The sequence below is a fragment of the Lepidochelys olivacea genome (assembly GCF_965140295.1).
Source record: "Lepidochelys olivacea isolate rLepOli2 genome assembly, chromosome: 6".
In the NCBI taxonomy this organism is placed as follows: Eukaryota; Metazoa; Chordata; order Testudines; family Cheloniidae; genus Lepidochelys; species Lepidochelys olivacea.
Genome location: NC_140416.1, coordinates 81994179 through 82017705, shown reverse-complemented (window position 1 = coordinate 82017705; position 23527 = coordinate 81994179). Strand labels below are relative to the sequence as shown.

General features: G+C 43.0%; 2 protein-coding genes across 2 annotated transcripts in view; both read left to right on the top strand.

Annotated features, from left to right (window-relative positions):
- Nucleotides 1-621, top strand: part of SNX6 (sorting nexin 6) — a 55995-nt gene extending 55374 nt beyond the window's left edge. Inside the window, exon 14 of the mRNA XM_084632763.1 lies at nt 70-621. Coding sequence (XP_084488889.1) covers nt 70-123 — 54 coding nt within the window. The 3' untranslated portion in view covers nt 124-621. The remainder of the gene's footprint in view (nt 1-69) is intronic.
- Nucleotides 622-8571: 7950 nt separating this feature from the next.
- EAPP (E2F associated phosphoprotein) lies at nt 8572-18650 on the top strand. Its single transcript, XM_084632355.1, has 6 exons — nt 8572-8728; nt 10110-10291; nt 12927-13025; nt 13780-13903; nt 14962-15078; nt 18028-18650. The coding sequence occupies exons 1-6, from the start codon at nt 8655-8657 to the stop codon at nt 18302-18304; spliced, it is 873 nt and encodes a 290-aa protein (XP_084488481.1). The 5' UTR covers nt 8572-8654; the 3' UTR covers nt 18305-18650.
- Nucleotides 18651-23527: the final 4877 nt, after the last annotated feature.

Below are 23527 nucleotides of genomic sequence, written 5' to 3'. Positions count from 1 at the left end.
CTTCATTTAAAAATATTTTATATCTCAGAAAATAGGGAAACGTGGTCATCATTTTCTTTATTTCTACAGGGTAACTTGCAGCTGCTGCAGAGCTGCCTGGCAGTGTTAAATGGAGACACATAAACCACTCTGTCCATCCACTAACAAGGGCTGCCTTCTTCTGGATTTTGTTTTCATGACTTTTAATAGGGATTTGCATCTCACCGGAGAAATCAGTTGGCAAAGTATGCCTAAATAATCTCCTCTTGTCTGAAAAAGTGAAGACTATATGAAGCAACAGCATACTCATTTATGCACATGTATTCACACACACGTTTATTTAATCATTGTATGCTTTCATTGTTGAGAAATCAAATGTCCTGTTTCTTTGTGAAAGTAGCCAATATAATTATGTTCATGTTATGAATAGTATTATGGTATGGCTGCCAATCTTATTTACCTTTGTAAGTAATTTCTGAAGTTGCCCGTTTGAATGCATTGTTCAAATGGATTAAATATTGCCATTAGATGTTTGAATATTGTTGTTATAAAGCATTGTGTGCATTGTCTTAGTTTTTCCATGTCCTGGTATCAAGCATCTTAATATGATTTTTTCCAAATAATGAACATTTCTTAGAAATTTTGGAGAACTTTGTGTAATCTTTATAATTATGATTTAAAAGGAAAAGAAAATGCATTTGTATGTTTGCCTTAACTTGTAGACTAATCCCGATAATTGTAAAATAAACTGTGAAATCAGTGATTTTTTTCCTAAAATTATGCAGTCATTGTATCATCTATAATAATTTAAATAGGCATTTGTAGCAAATTTGGTTAATTTGATCAGCATTTTCTCCACTCATCCTCTGAAGCAAATTGTGGAATAGTGTTGGATTGGATTGACCCTGCTTCCAGCTATACTCTTCCAATAACTCTTCTCCCTTAAATCTGAAGGTTTATTAGCTTGTTTATCTACTGGTACCATCTAGTTCACATAGACATTGTTTCAGACTTGGTTACCATTCTATAGAAAAGTAATTTTTAAAAAGAGTTTGGTTTTTTTAGTAGGAAAGAGGAAGGAGTGGCAAAAGCATGAGTTTAGAAAGCAGGGGAGGCAGTCAAAGAGACACTGTTGCAGTTCACCCCTTCTTAGTTAAACACAAGTGGCTCTGCCTCAAAAAAACAAACAAAAAACAACCACAAAACCAAAGATTTGGACATGGAGTGGCAGGAATGACAGAGAAGGGTCACATTTCCCTGACCAAAATTTTGGGCTGTGACTCTTACTGACTTTGGATCCTTAGGGTATGTCTACACTGGCAGAGTTACATCACCGCTCAGAGCGCTGAAGGGAAACCGCTGATGTGTGTTCACAATGTTAGCTGCCTGCACAATAGCGTGTTCACACTTGTGGCACTTGCATCGGTATTCGGAGCGGTGCTCTCTGGGCAGCTGTCTCACAGAGCATCTCTTCCTCTTCTGCTGCTAAGAGTTGTGGGAAGACAGAGGGGGTCGTGGGGCCTCCTGGGTCATGTCCCAATGCCCTGTGATGCATTGTTTCACGTCCCAGCAATCCCTGTGTTTCCGTCTGTTATGGCGTCATCTTTCAACGGTTTGTGTACTGCACGTCCTGCTGCTTTGGTCTGCAGGAATGGATCCCACACTGTTGACCAATGTGCTGCTCACTCTCTCTAACACGTCTCGCGTGGCAGTGGAGTTATTCCTTAAACTACAAAGTCAAGAGGAGTTTGACATAGATCTCACCACGAGTAGTAGCTATGACACGAGATTGCTTGTGGCATTCACAGAGGTGTTGCTTTTGGGCTTGGGAAACAACAACTGAGTGGTGGGATCAGATCATCATGCACGTCTGGGATGACAAGCAGGGGCTGCAGAACTTTCAGATGAGGAAAGCCACATTCATGGGACTGTGTGATGAGCTCACCCCAGCCCTGTGGGGCAAGGACATGAGCATGAGAGCTGCCCTGCCATTGGAGAAGCACGTGGTGATTGCACTGTGGAAGCTGGCTACTCCAGACTGCTACGGATCGGTCGCTAACCAGTTTGGAGTGGGGAAAGTCGACCGCTGGACTTGTATTGATGGAAGTGTGCAGGGCCATTAATCGCATCCTGCTTCGAAAGACCATGATTCTGGGCAACGTGTGTGACATTGTGGATGACTTTGAACAAATGGGCATCCCTAACTGTGGAGGGGCGATAGATGGCACGCATATTCCACTTCTGGCATCAGACCACCTAGCCACCGAGTACATTAATCGGAAGGGATATTTCTCTATGGATCTCCAGTTTGTTTGTGGATCACTTTGGGCGTTTCACAGACATTACCGCAGGCTGGTCTGGAAAGGTGCATGACACACACATCTTTCGGAACACTGGCCTGTTCGGGAAGCTGCAAACAGGGACTTTTTTCCCAGACCAGAAGATCACCTTAGGGGAAGTCGAAGCACCCATTGTGATCCTGGGAGACTCTGCCTACCCTTAATGCCATGGCTCATGAAGCCATACACAAGGAACCTTGACAGCAGCAAGGGGCGGTTCAGCAACAGGCTGAGCAAGTGCAGAATGACTGTTCTGTGCTTTTGGCCGTTTAAAGGCCTGCTGGTGCTGCCTATGTGGGAGGCTGGACCTGGCCGATGGCAATATTCCTATGCTTATAGCCGCGTGCTGTACGCTCTATAATATTTGTGAAGGGAAGGGTGAAAGCGGTCCAGCCCTGAGTGAAGCTGAGGCTCAGCACCTGGAGGCTGAATTTGAACAGCCAGAGACCAGGGCTATTAGAGGGGTGCAGAATGGGGCCATAAGGATCAGGGATCCCTTGAGGCAACAATTTGAAGCTGAAAGCCACTAATTGTTGCTATGCTTGGGAGTGCAGTGCTTGTAATGCTAGGAGGTAATTGTGATTAGTGCAGATGATGCACTGTGAAGGTTTAAGAAAATTGCCGGTTGCTTTGCAAGGGCTCTGTTTGCTTTCAATTAATGGAATAAAGATTGCTTTCAAACCAAAACAATTATTTTATTAAAAAACAACTGGAGGAGAGAGACAAACAAAAAAACACATTAGCACTGAGGGGGATGGGGAAAGGGAGGGCCCTTGGAGGAGGTGAGGTCCCGGGACGGTTAAAGATTTGTGTATGTCCAGGTATCGTATATACAACCTTGTCGTTTGGAGTACAGTGCAGCAGGTACTGTACTTCAGCAGGGCTAAACTGCAGAGGGATGAGTGTTGAGTGCAGTGGGTACCGGGAGTCTACAGGGCTGGACTATGATGGAGCAGGAGTGGAATGCAGTGGGTACAGTGGAGCCAAGATGTTTTTAAGAGTATTTTGGCAGTGTCCCGGGGGGTGTGTGCCTGGGAAAGAGTTTTGTGACAGCATCTGCAGGGGAGGATGGGCACGGAGCTGCTCGGTTTGCAGTGCTATAGCATCTGGAGTGTGTCCACTTCGCGCTCCATAACATTTAAGAGCTTCCGTGGCTTCGTTCTGGTGCGCCGCATTCTCCTGTCACTCCCTCTCCTCACTGTTCCTCCTCCTTCAATTCTTGTTTTTTGGTCGCGAAGTGCATCATGACATCATGCAGGAAGTTCTCTTTAGTTCTTCGTGGCTGCTTTCTAATTCTGCACAGCCGTTCAGCCACTGACAACGAAGAGGGAGGCTGGGCTCCCAAGGTCATCTCTGTGAATCCAAAATGCAACATTTTACAGAAGCAGTATTGTTTGTAACACACAGACCACTGATTCAGTGATTTAAAAACATAGCCACTATTCACATACCTGTCACTAACTGGCTGACTCCAGGCAAGCACACATGAGCCACAAGACCTCCCAAATGGTGAGTAACCTCACGGGCAGGGGAAATCAGTGTTCCAGGACCGTACTGTACACTGGGTAAGTGGCTCTTGGGGAGAGCCAGCACTGTAGGGGGGGGCCTTATAATCATTACTGTTCCCACATTTTCCACAGGCTGTGTTTATTATGGAAGATATCTCGCTGCTGAGGGTTAGCAGGGAATCAAGGGAGGGTATCTTCAAGACTGCAGCTTCTGTCCTGGCCCTTATGTCGCTTGCCTGTGTGCAGCAATGGTCTCCCTTCTCCCTCTCAGTGATGGCAAAGTGGTGCAGTAAAGTTACCCTTAATGGGGCAAGAAACAAAGCAGCTCTGCCAAAGAACCTGCAGTAGCGGATTGCCCAGTGTCTCCATGAGACGTTTGTGGAGATCTGAGGTAGATTCCCATGAAGTGAGGGAGTCAATCAACACGCTATTCCGCCGCTCAGACTAGGCATGTGGTGTTACGCGCATCATACAGAGACAAACCTGCTTTCTGCAATCCTGCCCCCAACAACTCACGTAGCAATTCCTAAAATCAAAGCCACTTACGCAGGGGTCTCCTCCTGTTCGCGCTTTGCCAAGCTCCAACAGCTGTGACTGGCTAGCTTCCTCCAGGGCAGAGAAGAGCTCCTGACTGCATGCATCTCTGACCTCGGAGTCATCCTCTGCCTCTGCATCCCAATCCTTGTTCAAGATTTCCTCCTTCTGGCTCGGTCCACTCTTGACTGGCACGTGAGCCACAGAAGTATCCGCAGTGACCCTTGCAGTGGAGGTGGGGTCGCCAGTGAGTATCCAATCCAGCTCTTTGTAGAATTGGCAGCTCCTGGGCATGGAAGTGGAGTGGCCATTTGCCTCCCATGCCATTCCACAACTCCTTCACTTTGACCCTGCACTGCAGTGTGTCCCGATCATGGCCCCTTTCTGTCATGAATCATGAATTCTGGCCATAGGTGTTATAATACTAATGGCTGGAGCGCAGCTGGGACGGGATAGCCTCCTCTTCTCCAAATGCTCATGAGGTCCAGCAGCTTGGCATTGCTGCAAGCGGAGGATCGCCTGGTGCACGGAGCAGGCATGGTCACCTGGAAAGATGCATTGAGACCACTGCATGTGTCACTGAGCAAACAGGAAGGGGACTTTCAAAATTCCCAAGGAATTTAAGAGGTGGGGCTCATGGTCACCTGAGGGCAGGGCAGTAGAGTTCAAACCAATGACCAGAAAGGCGAGAACAGGCATTGTGCATGTGACTGGGGTCCCAGCAGGGGCCAGCTGAGATCACTCAATGAGGGTAAACTGTAAAGAATGGGGTAGAGAATCCTCATAAAGCTGGTGGATATTCCAATACTTAGATTTACCAAGCCAGCATAAAACAGCTTCTTTATTACCTTACCAAACAACACAGGTGTCTCGAGAGAGGCCTGAGCCTGGATCATTTTAAGGGAACTAAGTCAGATATGATGATTTCAACATATAAAAGAAAAGGTTCTACCCATCCCAAAGGCTTGGACACATTACCTCTGCGGTTAATGAATGTTTCAGATCTTACCCAAATACACACTCCAGCCACTTCTGATTAAAAATTAAAATTTATTAAAAAAAAAAAGAGAGAGAATGGTTAAAAGATCAATATCCATACAGCCATGAGTTGAATTCATTGAGGTTTAGATTCATAACAGAGACGGTGAGCTTTGTAGGTGTAGAGAGTTCCTTTAGAATTCACCTCACAGGTTATAGTCCAGTGTCTAAATATCATATTCAGGGTGTACCATCCTAACTGAGACCTCAGTATTGTGACTCAAATTTGCCTTGGTGCAGCTTAAAATCTGAGATGACAGAATTGGGACCCAAGGATCTTTTATACAATTTCATGTCCTCTTTGACAAGTTGGGAGTTCATCCGGGAAGAAAAGGTAATTAGGATGACTTTGAAGGAGGTCCATCACCGATACTCAGCTATAGAATTAACATAAGGCAATTTTGTTTGTTCCTCCACCATTCACAGATTATTTGCTGTACTTTTCAAAGAGAGATGAATACAGAGATATCCTATGTTTACAATTAATTTAAATGCTAGGATGATCTTTTGATCTCTGAATTATCAGAATACAACCTAGGGACTGTTGATTACATTGTCAACCCTGTTCATACATATGTAAATATACAGACATCTCCCCACGTCTTTTGAGGGTTGTTTATTTTGTAGGATGTTTAACCCTTGTTTAAAGCCATGCGTCACAGTGGGACACCTCCAGGGGGCCAACTGCAGCACTGTAATCGACTAGTGTGTCTACACTGGCACTGCAGCAATATAGCCCCAGCGACAAAAGCTGTACGCCTGTCGTCGGGGTGGTTTTTTTACAATGCTGCAACTGTGCAGTGTTTGAGCACTAAGTGGCTTGGCAGTGTGTACACATTGGGAGTTGCAATGCAGAAAGCTGCCTTACTGCGCAGAAACTTGCCGGTGTACACAAGGCCTGAGTCTTTGGTTAGTGATTTGAACCATGAGTCTTTTTCCAGAGCTGTGGTTCTGTTGTGTAATTCCAGAACAACTGTGCAAAAATGTCTCTACCAGAGGTTCTCAAACTGTGGTCCACAAGCTCCATTCTAAGGTGCACGCCTGAGCGGCCACACACAAGAGAATGAAGGGCTACCTACCTAATTAGTGGAGCCGCGCAGGCGTGTGTTGCTGGAATTTAGGACATAGAAGGCTATGGCGGCCAGAGAAAGGTGACTTTCCCCAGCTCCAGGGCTGTGGCTGCAGGGGAGAGATTCCCCAGCCCCACCTTGGGGGCTGCTGGGGTGAGGAGAGACCTCTCTTCTTCCCAGCCCCAGGTCGGGGACTACTGCGGCGGGGAGGGCACATCCATCACATTAGAAAGTTAATACTACTGATATTATTTGTAGAACAAAAAAAGTTAAGTGGTTTTTTTTATATAGCACTTTTATCCAAAGCATTTTACAATACTTAGCTAACAGTACAAACAACATTTGGAAACATCATTAATTGGTCAGCTGAGACCCTCAGCAATTTTCACGTGGTCTGTGGGAAAAAAAAAGTTTGACACCCACTGGTCTATACCTTATCTGCTTCATGACTTCCATTCAGTCTTGGAACTGCTGCATGTGTTGCTTTGTGGACAATTGGCAGAGCAGCAGGGATTTGGATAAATGGAGTTTTGTGTTGGAGATCTAGACAGAAGTGAGTTAATATGCCAATAACTACATCTTCTACATGCGTTCACATTGATATATCATTTTTGGATCTCATGACAGAAGTGGTTTCAAACATGGGTAAGATGCACGGTGCAAGCCTTCCTTTACTTTGATGCAGCCATTTACACTGGGGGATTGTACAGATATGTAGCTATACAGGTATAAATTCCTGCTATAGACACGTCCTGAAAGAGGCGCTGATGTTGAAAATGCTGCTGGTATCATGGATTGGATTGTGTAGCTTCCAAGTATGAAAATCAATATTTCCAGTGACTACTGGTGCATATAATTCTTTCCAGTTGTGTCTATAAATAATATGCTATTCATTTTAGGGATCATTCCTTTGATGTATACATTCAGAGGAGCTCATAATCTACAATCAGACTATAGGAGAAAAGGAGTACAATGCCTATACTGTTAGCAGAAAAGGACCTAGGGGTTACAGTGGACGAGATGCTGGATATGAGTCAGCAGTGTGCCCTTGTTGCTAAGAAGGCCAATGGCATTTTGGGATGTATAAGTAGGGGCATTGCCAGCAGATCGAGGGATGTGATCATTCCCCTCTATTCGACACTGGTGAGGCCTCAGCTGGAGTACTGTGTCCAGTTTTGGGCCCCACACTACAAGAAGGATGTGGAAAAATTGGAAAACGTCCAGCGGAGGGCAACAAAAATGATTAGGGGACTGGAACACATGACTTATGAGGAGAGGCTGAGGGAACTGGGATTATTTAGTCTGCGGAAGAGAAGAATGAGGGGGGATTTGATAGCTGCTTTCAACTACCTGAAAGGGGGTTCCAAAGAGGATGGATCTAGACTGTTCTCAGTGGTAGCAGATGACAGAACAAGGAGTAATGGTCTCAAGTTGCAGTGGGGGAGGTTTAAGTTGGATATTAGGAAAAACTATTTCACTAGGAGGGTGATGAACCACTGGAATGGGTTACCTAGGGAGGTGCTGGAATCGCCATCCTTAGACGTTTTTAAGGTCAGGCTTGACAAAGCCCTGGCTGGGATGATTTAGTTGGGGATCGGTCCTGCTTTGAGCAGGGGGTTGGACTAGATGACCTCCTGAGGTCCCTTCCAACCCTGATAGTCTATGATTCCATGAAAAAAGTAAATAGTTAAAATAGGACATCTAAACTTCCCAGAGTAAAAGCAGTGTTTGGTCCATCCCTGTAGTTAATCCATTCCTCCAGGAGGCGGTAGGTAGGTTGATGGAAGAATTCTGCCCCTTACCGGGGTCAGAGCGCGAAGTATGTCACAGCGCTGAGGGATGCAGGGAGGAGGGGGATGTTGCACCGTTTTCAAGGGCAGGTTCTGGCCCGAGCTGGCGCTGGGCTCGCACCGGGCTCGCAGCTTCACCCCGTGCACAGCACTCGGCCACGATCCGTGCGTGGCTCTCCCGTGCCGGTGCGCTTGGGATAAAAGGCAGGCGCAGCTGGGCGGCCTCCTCGATCCGGGGATCGGGCCCCAGGAAGGCGCTCGCAGGGGCCCCGCAAGGCCGGGCCGAGCCGCAGGAGCGGAAGAGGGCGGCGGGGCAGGTTTCTGGGTGGACAGGGTTTGGGGGCCGATTTCGCTGCAGCACCGATCGGAGCGGGGCGGGGGCTGTTGGGTGTCGCCATGAGCCGCCTGCAGGAGGACGATGATCCCTACGTGATCGAGGAGCCCAGCGACGAGGAGCCGGGGCAGAGCAGGTACCGAGCGACCCGCGGGGCTGAGGGGGGGAGTCCCCCGCAGAGCCTGACCGGGCCTGGGGCCCCCATGACTGACGCAGCCAGAGACACGCCGGTGCCCGGGGCAGGGCTCGGAGGTGTCACGCGAAGCCTCTGCTTCTTCACTCTCCCCTTCTAATAAAGGTCCCTAATTCGGCCAGGAAGGGTTAGAAGTGACCCCAGCACCCACACCCACAGCGTAAAGTATTTCCGTCGATACTACCCGAAATGTGCAGCCAGGCAAAGTGAGCAAGCGGCTGCATGAGAACTTCCTAGAGTCCCACCTTCATGAGCACAAAGCGTGATGTAACAAATGCTGCATGAAGTTCCTGTTTACAGCTCTGCTGAAACAACCCGCTTAGGATGCCTTTACCTTTTTCAATCTCCGATCTGATCCCTCCATCATTTCTTGCCACTGTGAAAATATAAATTAATAACAAATCTTTAAGACCCTTAAACCCTTAAAATCCTTTTGCACGACTATGAATGTCTCCATTGAAAAATGTTTAAAAGTACATGTTAGTATTAGCTGTTGAAATTATTTCTTTTAAAAATAGAATTCCGCCAAGCTTATATATATATATATATATATATATATATATATATATATATTCCCATCTCAGTTTCTAGTCCTACTTTGTTTTACTTTCAGTGTTTGATTTGGGTTATTCTAATGCCTTGTAACACCTTGTAAAATGAAATGCATAGGTTTATTGGCATTGTGATTGTATAAGTGTAAGCAAGCATACATGGTTCATTGCAAGACTGCTACAGGAACACAAATCTTACATTCTCATAAAGACTTTTTAAAAACGGTCTCGTGCACTATTGACTCCTACATTTCCACACTGTGTCACCACACAAAAAAGTTTCTTATTGCACGGTTGCTGTACACCGCCAAGAAATGAACCACAAGGAGCATATACTGGAAGAGAGGCAAGCTGTAATTTATGGTGAACAGTATACGATGTCACTCAAATGCAGTTTCCTTCTTTAAAAGAAATATAATTTTCTAGGACTTTTTTCCAGAGCTTGCTGCTTTGTTTTTTTTAAAATAACAGAGTAGTTTTAAATATTTCAGTTTAAACAAAAGACTCCAGTTCTGCAGCTGACAATACATAGGTAGATTGTTGTGCTTACCCACAGACCCACTGACTTCACTGTCGATTGCAGGATTGTGGCCTTAGTATATAGGCCAAAATGGAGCAGTAATCCAACTAAAATGCTAAAATATGTCCAGTCATTCATCAGATGCATTGTTCCAATACTTCAGAACAATTCAAAAGATATTTTTATTGCATCAATAGAAGGGTTGATATTTTAAACTAATAATAATGGATTTTAATAATTAAATATCCTATAGCTCAGAAGATGAAGTGGATGTGCTTTTATATGGCACTCCCGATCAGAAGCGCAAACTGATAAGAGAGTGCCTTACTGGAGAAAGTGAATCTTCAAGTGAAGATGAGTTCCAAAAGGAAATGGAGGCGGAACTAAACTGCACCATGAAAACTATGGAGGGCAAGTGGAAGTCACTAGAAACAGGTAAATTATCTGATTTAATATCTGCTCTTCTATAAAATAGTCAATTACAGGATGGCTAAATTAATGCATTATTTTACACTGGGGTTCGATTATGCTGATGAGTTGAGTTAATGCATTATTTGACCCTTCAGTATGATTACGGTGTGTTGACTGATAATCATAGCTGGACATCTGTGCTAAAATGATCAGCAATTAAATAGTTCACCTAGCCATTTAAATTTAAACTATTATCAATATCCCAGTGCTCACTTAGATGAATGGGGCGTTTCACACTTTCCAGGACTTTTCTTCTGCTCTTTCATTTAGTGGCTTGTCTTCCTTGGTCCACTTCTCCTTTTTAGGGGGTCTCCAGTCCTGTTCTCAGCCTGCCCTTCCTCCATGTACATGGGGGGCTCTGGCTGTACTTCTCCCCCTGCTTCCAGTGACTCCCTGATGTTGCCAGGATTTGAATCACCCTCTCATAGAAAGAAAAGGAGTACTTGTGGCACCTTAGAGACTAACCAATTTATTTGAGCATAAGCTTTCGTTAGCTACAGCTCACTTCATCATTAGTCTCTAAGGTGCCACAAGTACTCCTTTTCTTCTTGCGAATACAGACTAATATGGCTGTTACTCTGAAACCTCCCATAGAAGGGACAACAGGCGGCAGATCCCCTCCATCTGCTGCAGATCCTCTTGAGAGTTGTCAGCTGCCACTTCTGACCTATGGGACTTAGCCCCTATGACATGAGGATCTAGGAAGTGGTCACATACTGGCAATAGAGAGGAAAGAAGTAAAAATAAAATACTACTTATGTTACAAAGTGAAAAAGAAATTGCTTACTACCCAGGAGCCCCCAGAGCTAGAAGAGTTTAATTGGAGAATAGAGCTACACTAAAGGGTTTTTCTAGAGTAGAGTTTGTGATTCTATTTTAACTTCAGTGAATTGACTGCTGATTAAATTGTGTTAACTAACAGAATTGCAAATGCTAATCTGGACATGCTACAAATATTTGTTCTAAGACACACACGCTTGTGGTTTACCATGGCTGTCACAGAATAAATGTTTCTAGTCGTTGACTAGCATTTTAGATAACACAGCCACTTTTTAAGCTCAGTGGTGCTGGTCTAACCTTAGTGGCTTTGAGCAATCTTCACAGCTGCTTTTGTAGGCTTTAAAGTTTGCTTTTTCTCTGAGCACTTGTAATGTTCAGAAGACTTCTTACATGAAAATCAAGTGCTTTTTAAGGCATCTTAAGCAGCTACAAGGATTCTCTTCTCAGAAGGAAAGGAATAGTGTTTGATGTGTTGAACTTGGTAAACCTCAGTCCCCAGGTGTGCCATAATTTTAAAGCGTTGGTATTGGATAAAGTCTCATTATATAGCAAACAACCATTTTGTGCTTTATAAGGGAAATTGGTACTGGTAGGAGGAGTATATTTGAATGTAATAAATTAGGGTGAATAACATACACTTCAAACAGTAGCTATTTGAGAAAATAATGACATCAGATTGAAATTAGTTAAAATTAAAATGTGTTAACAGGCAAAAAACAGATTTTAAACCTTAGCCCCTTGACAGAACAGTGATAAAAAATATTTCAAAGGCTAGTCTATGAACTGGGAGTATAATTACCTCTCTCACAGCAGGACTAAAAGCTGCATCTGAATAGCCAAAGCTGTCCATCTCCAGAGTGCTTCCCTCAGATATATTTCTGTTCTTTGATTCAGAGTGACAATGGCCAGGGGGATTAGTTTCTTACTGTTCAGGAGAGCATGTGTTTTTGTTCCTGTTACAAAATGCATAGTGAGGCATTCTTAATTACCCTCCCAAGTCACATATTAAAAGGTCCATTTTTAAACAGGATCTTTGATTTGCAGACATTTCAGCAAGGTAAATCCTGTTTTTCCAGTTAACTGGACAGACCTGAACCTGTGCATAGTTTCCAGTTAATTATCTTTTGTATTACCAAAGAGGCCATGTAGCACTTTCCTGGGTAGAGTTCCATAATTTGGAAATGATAGCTCACCCTGGACTATACTCTGACCATCCTTTTGAGCTGATATTATGTCCATTAGTTGCTTTATGATTGGTATATCTGTGCCTAGAGAAGATGATGTAGATGCATTTTATAAATTAGGCCCCAATCCTGCAAAGACTTCAGTGTGTGTAACTTTATGCAGTGTGAAGAGTCACATCAAAGCCAGTGTATGGAGCACAGTACGATCACGTTAATTGAGAACCGGTCTAAATTGAGACATATCAGTATACACCAGTAACCCGCTAGCTGATGTGTCTAATATTTAGGAGATTTAATAGCATTTACATAACACTTTATTTTCGAGATAAAGTTAATGTGTGTAAATTCACCTCTAAATAAAGTGTTATATAAGTGCTATTAAATCTCCTAAACATTAAACTAACCATATCATCCATGCATTGATTTCAGTGGGACTACTCACAGGGTGAAATTACTCATGTGCATAAGAATGGGATCCCAGTTACGTTTACAAACAGTTACAGTTACAGGGAATGTACCTATGGTGATCCCTCTTCCTGAATTCATTCTTGGAGATAGTCTGTTTCTGTATATTGGGCTCATGACAGCTAATTCTGGTGCTTTCTTATTTTGTTTGGTTTTAATTTCATAAATAGGTACTTCCTCGAGTACTGGACAAGCTGGAACAGTCACCACTACAAAGTACTATGACGACATTTATTTTGACTCTGATTCGGAGGATGAAGATAAAGTAGGTAAATGACTGAGGAAAGAGGTGGCCACCTCTGCAGCAATATACCCTGCTCCAGACCTTGAAGAGTCCTCTCTAGAGTCTGGGACTGTGGCTGGAGAGGGTCTTGAGGGCAGGTGGTTAGGTTGGGGGCACATATGTCATCTCACACCATCATCAAAACTCTGAAAAAAAGTGATCATTTATATAGCCTGGTGCTGCATTAATCCTTCTACGGCAGTGTTCTGCAGAAGGGAGCAATCCAAGGCTTTGTTTTAATAGGGATTTTTTGTGATTGTAGCACAGCAAAAATGAAGTAGAAACTGTTGCTTTGGTAAATTAGTTAAATAGATCAGTGGTTCTCAGTCAGGGGTCCCAGGCCGCCTGTGGGGCCGCGAGCAGGTTTCAGGGGGTCCACCAAAATAGACCAGAGAGGGGCCGGCATTAGACTCACTGGGGCCCAGGGCAGAAAGCCAAAGCCTGAGCCCCGCTACCTAGGGCTGAAGCCGAAGCCCGAGCAACTTAGCTTCGCGGGGGGCCCCCTGTGGTATGGGGCCCTGGGCAACTGCCCTGCATGCTATCCCTAATGCTGGAGGCTTTTCATCTATTGGATTTGCAGAAAAAAAGTTGTTGTGGCACAGGTGGGCCATGGAATTTTTACAGCATGTTGGGGGGCGGGGGGCTCAGAAAAGGATCCCTGAAATAGATAATAGTTCTCTGTTTAATGGATCGTATTATTTGGGAGGTAGAATTCAACTATGTTTGCACAAATCTCCCAGGTACACAGGCGGCCAGGAAAAAAAGAAGACATCAGCAACGCCGGATTCCTACTAATGATGAGCTACTCTATGATCCAGAAGAAGATGATCGAGACCAAGAATGGGTGGACTCACAGAGACTAGGGTAAGCAGCTGTAAATGTTTTAACCCTTGAAAATATTGTTGAATATGCCGAGTAACTTAAGACTGTGCTGTAAAGGCAGTATGTCTAAAAGTTATTTTGTTGATTCAGAGCTTCATTTGAAGTATATGAAATAAAAAAGCTTGTTTTAATACAGCATTCACTTATCCACATTTGCAGGTGTCATTTACAGGTCCCTTTTTGTGATGCTCTGAACCTGTAGGTACTGGGGCCAAATCCTACTCCACATGAACTTCCCACTGACTTTAATGGGAGTTCTAGTAGGATTTGACCTTGCAAATTCCACCAGAGAAAGTAATGATTATAAGAGTTTCTTTGTTACCACCCCATTTGCTGTATATTTCTATTCTTTTTACAAAAATTAAAAAAGGCCTGACCCTGCAAGTCACCCACGTGTAGAACTCCCATTGAAGTCAAAGGGCATTCCACATACAGTGATCTTGCAGGATTAGGTGACATCTAATATTTTTTTTATGTCCTGGCATATTTTGATCACTAGATTATGTAGCTATAGGTCACTGTTTAGGTAAAATTAATGTGAATGCATTTTTGTTTTTGACAGGCTTGGAATTTAGTGAGGCAGAAGAAGTGTGTTTGGATAAAATGGATAAAGCCTGGAGCTTCTTTTCTGTGGGATTTTGGGGGTGTGTATGAAGTAAAAAACCTCTGGACTGCAGGAAAACTAGACTCTACAACTTGACAAGAACTGATGAAAGCAGAATTAAATGGCTGGTGGTGATTACACCTAGAAAAAATGCACCCTACTTCACGCAGAGCAAAGGCTCATCATACAAAAATCCACACTCTGTTAAGATTCAAATTCCAGAGCAAATTAAAAACCCATTCATACCAATAAAATATAAAAATGAGGGTTTCCAGGGATTTGAATCTGTGGATTTTGTACTGGGAGAGCAGGGTTCCAGGAGGTATCAAACATTTGCTGTGGGGGTTTTTTGGTTGTAAATACAGCTTTAAGGTTCAGTCTACATGCCTAATCCATAGGGATGGATATTTTCACCTCTTTGTTTACCCCTTGGTAGGTACCAAAATATAAGAAGAACTCAGCAGCAGCAGTTCAAACCTCCAGCCATTCCAAACAGTGATGCTGTTTTGAACTGCCCTGCTTGCATGACTACATTGTGCTTTGACTGTCAGAGGTAATTACTGAACCATAAACATGAAGTGATCATTCTGTAATGTCTTATTTTCAGTTGCAGTGAAATATGTAATTTACACTTATTAGTTTTAAACAGCAGATGTGTCATTATGGAAGTAAAGGTGTGGATTCAACACATGCATGCAATTATATTTCACCTTAGTTCAGCAGTAGCAAATCTAGGATTTTTCTGTAGAGAGATCAGGGTGGGACAAGTATGGAAATAAGCAATATGTAGAAGTGTTTTGCAGATTCATTGAATATTTATGAGACAGTGATTTGCACTATATCTAATGCTTTTCAGAAGTGTTAATCTTAAAGATCCTGTCTATTTTGCAAACCAGTCAGCTGTATTTTCAGTCAGTTTGTTAGAGGTTTGGATCAACCTCCTAATGAATAAATGATCAAATTCTCAAATGATACTCAGTCTTTGTGGTACATTGATAGTTTTTCAGCTAGCAAGAGTTTGAGTATGGGGGGAGGAAGTGATAGTCACAGGCAGATTAGTTTAAAAAAAAAAAATTAGTGAGGTGGCAATATTTGCAGATGATACAAAACTACTCAAGATAGTTAAGTCCCAGGCAGACTGTGAAAAGCTACAAAAGGATCTCTCAAAACTGGGTGACTGGGCAACAAAATGGCAGATGAAATTTAATGTTGATAAATGCGAAGTAATGCACATTGGAAAACATAATCCTAACTATACATATACAATGATGGGGTCTAAATTAGCTGTTACCGCTCAAGAAAGAGATCTTGGAGTCATTGTGGCTAGTTCTCTGAAATCATCCATTCAATGTGCAGCGGCAGTCAAAAAAGCTAACAGAATGTTGGGAATCATCAAGAAAGGGAGATAATCAGACAGAAAATATCATATTGCCTCTGTATAAATCCATGGTACGCCCACACCTTGAATACTGTGTGCAGGTGTGGTTGCCCCATCTCGGAAAAGATATATTAGAATTGGAAAAGGTTCAGAAAAGGGCAACAAAAATGATTAGAGGTATAGAACAGCTTCCGTACGAGGAGAGATTAATAAGACTGGGACCTTTCAGCTTGGAAAAGAGGCGACTAAGGGGGGATATGATGGAGGTCTATAAAATCATGAGTGGTATAGAGAAAGTAGATAGGGAAGTGTTATTTACTCCTTCCCATAATACAAGAGCACGGAGCCACCAAATAAAATTAATAGGTAGCAGGTTTAAAACAAATACAAGAAAGTATTTTTTCACACAATGCACTGTCAACCTCTGGAACTCCTTGCCAGAGGGTGTTGTGAAGGCCAATACTATAATGGGGTTCAAAAGGGAGCTAGATAGATTCATGGAAGATAGGTCCATCAATGGCTATTAGCCAAGATGGGCAGAAATGGTGTCCCTAGCCTCTGTTTGCCAGAAGCTGGGATTGGGTGACAGGGCATGGGTCACTTGATGATTACCTGTCTGTTTTTTCCTTTTGGGGCACCTGCCATTGGCCACTGTCAAGAGGACAGGATCCTGGGCTTGATGGACCTTTGGTCTGACCCAGTATGGCCGTTCTTATGTTCTTAAATATCCCTAGCAATATGTTGACATTATGAAAGAATATTGGGTCACAGTGAACTAGTATTCTGGAGTGTATACAGGACATTGAGATGAGGGTACTGTGTTCATGTATAGTAGTAGATGTTTGACTGAGTTGCAGGAAAATGCCTCTGCTGTTGCCCAAAACAATTTGCTGGAGTGTTCAAATGATTTTAACTCAGTGTGGACTTCACTATCCTAAGCATTATAATGATCTTTGGTGCCTAGTCTTACGTTCTTGACACTAGGAATTAATGTTCTTAATATTGTAACTGAGTTGGTGGCCACCTTGTCCCAGATTTTGAACAGAGAAATCTTAACAAAAACACATTATCTTATCTGTTTGAGAGGGGGGGAAAATGAACGCCTTTCTCTCTGAACCCTTGGCTTCCATCTGCTACACTTTGTAATTCTCATTTGGTCTTGTTTAGCCTTCTGGGCTCTGTGCTGCATACAAAAGTTCCACACTCTTCTTGAGATTGTATAATGATGCTAACAAAGGTCCAGTCCTGCGAAGTGTTGAGCTCTCTCATCTGTTTACCTTAATGGTAGTTGCCTCGTGTTTCAGGCTTTGAAAGGACAGCTTGGCAAAAATGGAGGAAGTCTCTGTTCATATTGAGAAGGTCTTTGAAAGCCAAAACTGAATGAGAAAAGCTTGGTATATCTGGGTCAGGTTCATGGTTGAATAACAGATGCAAGGATTTGGGATCATCTTAGCAGGGAAGAGTTGGGAACATACAGCATGGAGATGAGTTGAGGAACAGTAAAACAGAATTTTATTAGGATGGAAACAGGCAAACTACAAAAAACATATAGTCACCCCTTCCTTGAAAGCTGTCCTGAAGGTTGGATCTGAATTGATCTTTCTAGGGTAAATATATTGGCTCAAAAATTTAACAATTTAAGATACTAAATTTAAATTGGCATGAGATTCATGGTTCATAAACATTTTTTCTGAAAAACAAAATTAGTTTTGGACTGATCTGAATCATGAGAAATGACAGGCTTAAAATGATTTTGAATATTTCATGGGGGGGGGCAAAGAATGGTTAAATTCTGGCTTCTAATCTTTGTCCCATTTTTAGCCATAAATCACCATTCATGATTCCATAGTAATATAGCTTTGTAGTTCAGGGATGCTTATAAAAATAAGCATCTATTTATTTTTAAACAGCTTAACTTCAAAACTAAAGAAATGCTACATTTTCCTGGCTTTTGTACTTGTGATTTTTTTATTTTGTTTATAAGACTTCACTTTTGACTGGCTGCTAGTCCTTTGACTTGGTGTTTCCGGTCTTCAATCCTACCTTCAGTAGTGTTAACCAATTCTGTGAAAGCAGAATTCTATCGGAGAATATGACCATTGCATTTTCTTCTCTTCTTCCTAGACATGAATCCTACAAAACACAGTACAGAGCAATGTTTGTGATGAACTGCTCAGTTAACAAAGAAGAGGTTCTAAAATACAAAGGCCCAGTGAACAAGAAGATAAAGAAAGGACATAAGAAAATGAAACACAGCAACGAGATCACCACTGTGCAAGCAAATCAGGAAGAGGAGGAAGTATATCATCCAGTCAAATGTACCGAATGTTCAACTGAAGTTGCAGTCTTGGATAAAGATGAAGTTTTCCACTTTTTCAATGTTCTAGCAAGCCACTGTTAATGTGGAAAAACAGCTGTGCTGTTTAAGACTGTATGAAGTCTCAAAAATATGGACAATATTTTATCCTTTTCAAATGATACAAAACGTGTTTTGTTTTGTTTTTTAAAAAGTCTGAAACTGTCATTGAAAGAATCTTTGTAAAACTTCATGGAAGAGATACAGTTAACTGTTCACATTTGGGAGCAATATTCTGTCAGGCCCTCAGATAATGATAAAAGCATAGAGAGTTTAAATTCATGTACATATTATGCAATATTTTTGTGTATTAGAACCATTGCTCATGTACATATGTAGTATGTTGACATGTGTTAAACTGTTGCTTAGAATAAAAACGCTGTAAACTAGAGATCTTCTCCATACTTCGGTTGAGTGATTTTTTTAGGGTGCTGATAGAGACTGTATCAGTATTTCTGAATCTGTGTGGTGGTTGCTTGGGGTGGTAAATTAGTATGGTTTTGGTTGAGGTGCATATTTGACAGAGGAGAGGATTGTGTTGATGTATTTGGGGATTGGTCCTGCTTTTGAGCAGGGGGTTGGACTAGATGACCTCCTGAGGTCCCTTCCAACCCTGATATTCTATGATTTGGATACTGACCCCACTAAAGTGTCTAAATATGGATGTTTTTATTTATGCACATTGGAAGGTTTTGTATTCTTCTTTTTGCTTTGTTCCCTGCACATCTCATTTAAGCAAAAATATTTAAACTTGGAGTTTAAAAAATCCCTGAGCTTTAATTATGGAGTGTAGGTAAGTAAGAGAGGCTTTTTTTGTGTTTTCTTTTACATTTTTTCCCATTTGTGGTGGCTGATGGACATGTCTTAAGAAAAAAGATATGTATACAATCTATTCTGTTGTCATGGAAATAGCTTTTATTTTTCCTCTTTGTTTAGTAGACTGACAGGTTTTTTTATGGAAGCAATGAATGGCTTTTCTTATCTGGTAGTTTGGACTTTTTGTCAACCAGAATACAAAGTCACTGTCAAGTTAATGGTTGACCCATTAATCTACTCACAGAAGCTAACCTCTTGGTTTTGACTACCTAAGAGCACTTTTTCTGTTGCTGTGTTTCTCAGTATTTCTCAGACTTTTCAGATTGGTGACTTCTTATTCAAAGTAAAATATTGTCATTACCTCCTTACCTTTTACTCTCACTTTTATAAGTAAACGTATCAGTTATAAGCCTATAGTGTATGTATTTTGAGAAGTTGACAGAGAATGCTTGACTTAGAAGGGTAAAGGTGGATAGGGAGTGAGATTTTCTTTGCATTACTAATAACATTTTACAATTACAGACTAAGATGTATTGGAGCATGAGCTTTTGTGAGTGAATACCCACTTCGTTGGATGCATGTGACGATCCAGACGATTACAGATCCAGACTAACATGGCTACCCCTCTGAAGCTAGCTAAAATATAGTGCACAGTGTTGTGTTGTTGCATTATCTTCATAATATTAAAATATCAAATGGTGTTCCACATCAAATTGCACTGTGTATGTCACAACTGCAGCTGCTGCTATTAAAAACAAAAAACAAATCCCATGGTTTGGCTTGACATTGTGCATAGAGATATGGCTATACTGTATATGAAGCTATTCATACAGACTGTGAAATTAATTTTTGTGTACTATTGACTAACTGACTTTATTTTGTAAATAAATTTAACATTTATTTAAAAAAAAATCATTCAACCTTAGGGGAATATAATTTAACACAAGTTTCAGTAATAGTCACCCTTTTATCCTATGAATTTTAGGGAAACTACTTGCAGCTGATGATGGTGGAAATATGAACCAACAATTTTTTGTAGCCTCTATTTACTGGACTGCAAAGATGTGTATTATTGCAAGCTTTCTGTGAAATGCAGACAACAGCAATCATTTGGCAGTTTCCAGTAAAATTCATCACTTTCTAGCAGTTTCTGGAAGTGTTAGAAATCTACTTTGCTAAATAGCAACAGTGATTGATTTATAATAGCAGAATTCCAGCTGGAAAAGAATTGACAGTTTGAGTCTCAGAGGGAAGAGAAAATCTTGTTGGCAGAAAGAACAGGAGTACTTGTGGCACCTTAGAGTCTAACAAATTTATTTGAGCATAAGCTTTCGTGTTGGCAGAGGAGCAGTTGAAGATCTTAAGCAGAACTTCTTGCCTCCCCACTCCCAGCCAGGGGCAACAGCGTGGGGCTTCTCACCTCTGCGCTCCCAGCCAGGAGTCACCAGGGGCTTCTTCACTCTGGCAGAGAGATCCATGCCCAGAATCTGCACAGGTGGTGGGTATAATAGGCCAGGGGAGGCTCTGCTCTATAATAGCCGTGGCTGCCAGACCCCCAGTTGTGGGGTTTGGCAGTGAAGTTTTTGCTTTATTATGCCCCATTCAGGTTCTGGGACGGCTGAGGAGGTACATACCTGCCTCCTTGGATGCCTCAGAACCTGCATGGGGCATATCAAGAGTCTTCTTACAGATGCTTTTTCCCCTGTGGGGGTTGGGTATGGGGAGGGGAGGCACAGCTCCAGCCAGCCCAGGGCTCCTCCGGCTACGGGGAGCGGAGGGAAGGCCCGTGGCTCCTCCAGGTTGGGGGCTTCAGCCAGCCCGGGGTCCTCTGGGCAGGTGAGGGGGAGGCTCTGGGCTTTGGCCAGCCTGGGGCTTCTCTGGGTGAGGGGCTTTGGTCAACCCAGGGCTCCTCCAGCAGAGGGGGGTGTTTCTTGGGGTAGGGGGTCTCGGGGCTCTGGCTATGGGGGGGAGGGGTCTTGGGGCTCCAGCTATAGCAGGGCATGGGCAGAACGGGCAGAGCTGGGGGGCTGGCTTCCCCAAAGGGGGACTCCACCTGCCACCCATGGGAGTCCGGCTGGCTGCTCTGCTTCTGGTGGGGAGCCAGGACCTCAGGGGTAGCAGGGTTCCCAGTTGGGAGTGGAGAGCCCGGGAGGCAGCCCAAGCCAGGAACCTGGTGGTTAGCCCGGCTTGGAGCAGAGACCCAGCAGCAGCCTGGCTGGGGAGCTGAGAATCAGCTTTCCTGTCAATTTCATGGCTGCAGCAGCATATGCCCTACCTGTCTCATCGAGGTGGTTTTATTATATCGGCATAGCAGGGAAGTTACATTGGTGGCAGAAGCATTTCAGTGTGTACACCTCAACTGTTTTGTAGATGAAAGCTGACTTTTGCCGACAAAACAGTGTGATGTAGACAAGGCCTAAAATAGGGCTGTCTACCAGAGACATCACATGTACAAGATAGGCTAGGTATAGTTAACGTTGGCCACATTTACTGTAGAATTGGAATTCTGCAAGGCAGCAATGGTATGTGCCTACTTAGGTGTCTTGTGTATAAAAGGCCAATGTAATAACTTAGTGGTTGCTACACAAGGCAATCAAGCAGGCCTAATGCTGATGCCAATCTGTCTGGCAGTGTCACCCAGAAACACAGGACATGTTTGGAATACAGATATACCATACCTATCTATGTCATAATACAAAGATGAAACAAAATTATCATACTTGGCTGATTATAACATTTTCGCAGATACCTCACACGGCATATCTGGTTAGGTTCCTTCCAGTTTTATAATATTGGCATTAACAATATCATGAAGTGTCCCACATAGTCCATACATCATCACACAAGTGAGTCCTAATCTTGTTACTATGTAATATCTTCAAAATGACAGGTCTCAGTCCCTTTCAGACCACTAATTAAGTGTGATTGCTCTTCTACTCTAATGCCCTCAACTTCCAGATCAGTAACTCTTGCTCCAGGTTAGGTCAGGTCAGGCATCTTTGTATCAACATACCTCTGGGTCTGTGTCTACCCATTCTGAAAGGTCTAACAGATTTTCAGGGCTGTTGTCTGTGGAGCTTACTTAAGTCAAAATACAATATTGACATTTAGTAGTTGGCGTAGCACATATGCTATCAGTATTAGCTGTTGGGCCTGCCTATGGAGAGACCTCTAAGGCCTTTCAAGGCCGTGTGCTATGAGTTTGTGTTTGGAACAGAGGAAGTACCAGAAACATGGCAAAAGGACTATAAAGGGCAGCTGCATCATCTCCATTTTGCCTTCAGTCCTGAGTTTAACTTCAGTGTTACCTACCAGTCTTGGGAGTATCTGCTCTCTCTTTTGCAGCCTGCCCTGACCTTGTCATTTCTAGTGAGGGCTGCCCTAGGCACCACTGAGTCACAACTTGGGAAGAGTGAAGCTAGTCCAAAGGGTCCAGAGTCAGTACTACTGGCTTAGTTGGTGCAGGTCTGTTAAAGAGTAGGTGGAGTGCTATGCCCGCAGGGTCCATAAAATGGCTAGTGCTACACCCCAAGCAATATGTTTTCCATTTTTGGGATCTATCCTCAAGAGAGAGTGACTATAGGTATCCTGGTTTCAGAGTAACAGCCGTGTTAGTCTGTATTCGCAAAAAGAAAAGGAGTACTTGTGGCACCTTAGAGACTAACCAATTTATTTGAGCATAAGCTTTCGTGAGCTACAGCTCACTTCATCGGATGGTATCTTGGAGGATCAGCCGTATGTGTTTGTAATAGCTGATTACTTCTTTCCCTTTGGCAGGATAGCCTACAGAACTAGTGTATGGTTATCCGTGGTGTACATGCCATATATGAAGTTCAGGTATGAGCTCATCTGCTAAAATTATTGGATGGGGCAGATGTTACTGAAGGGTATACTAATCCCTAAGTATGTAACCCAGGTGGCAGGTGTTCTCAGTAATGTCAAACAGGCAGCAAAACATCACTGGGGTAAGGCCACTAGCAGAAGGAACACACACTGACTTAAGAATATGTCTGCTCAAGTGTATCAGGAGTGTTAACTGGTTTGGTTTAGCGATCACGAAAGGAAAAGGAGCTTGAGTGCTAAGTTGTTACAGGAAGTACAAAAGTCCATATGGGGTGGGTCAGAATTCATCAGTGTACTGATTTCTAGCCTGGTAGAAGTTGCTTTGCTCTGCATTACAGCAGGGTATATCCCTACCTATGTTCTGACTGAGCCAAAACTCTGGCCAATGCACCACAACCAAACCAGGCTAATGACTGGGCATATTCTGGTCATCATGAGGGCTGAGCCCGTGAACAGTAATGCATCCGATGAAAGTGAGCTGTAGCTCAAGAAAGCTTATGTTCAAATAAATTGGTTAGTCTCTAAGGTGCCACAAGTACTCCTTTTCTTTTTGCGAATACAGACTAACACGGCTGCTACTCTGAAACCTGGACAGTAAAGGGGACCAAG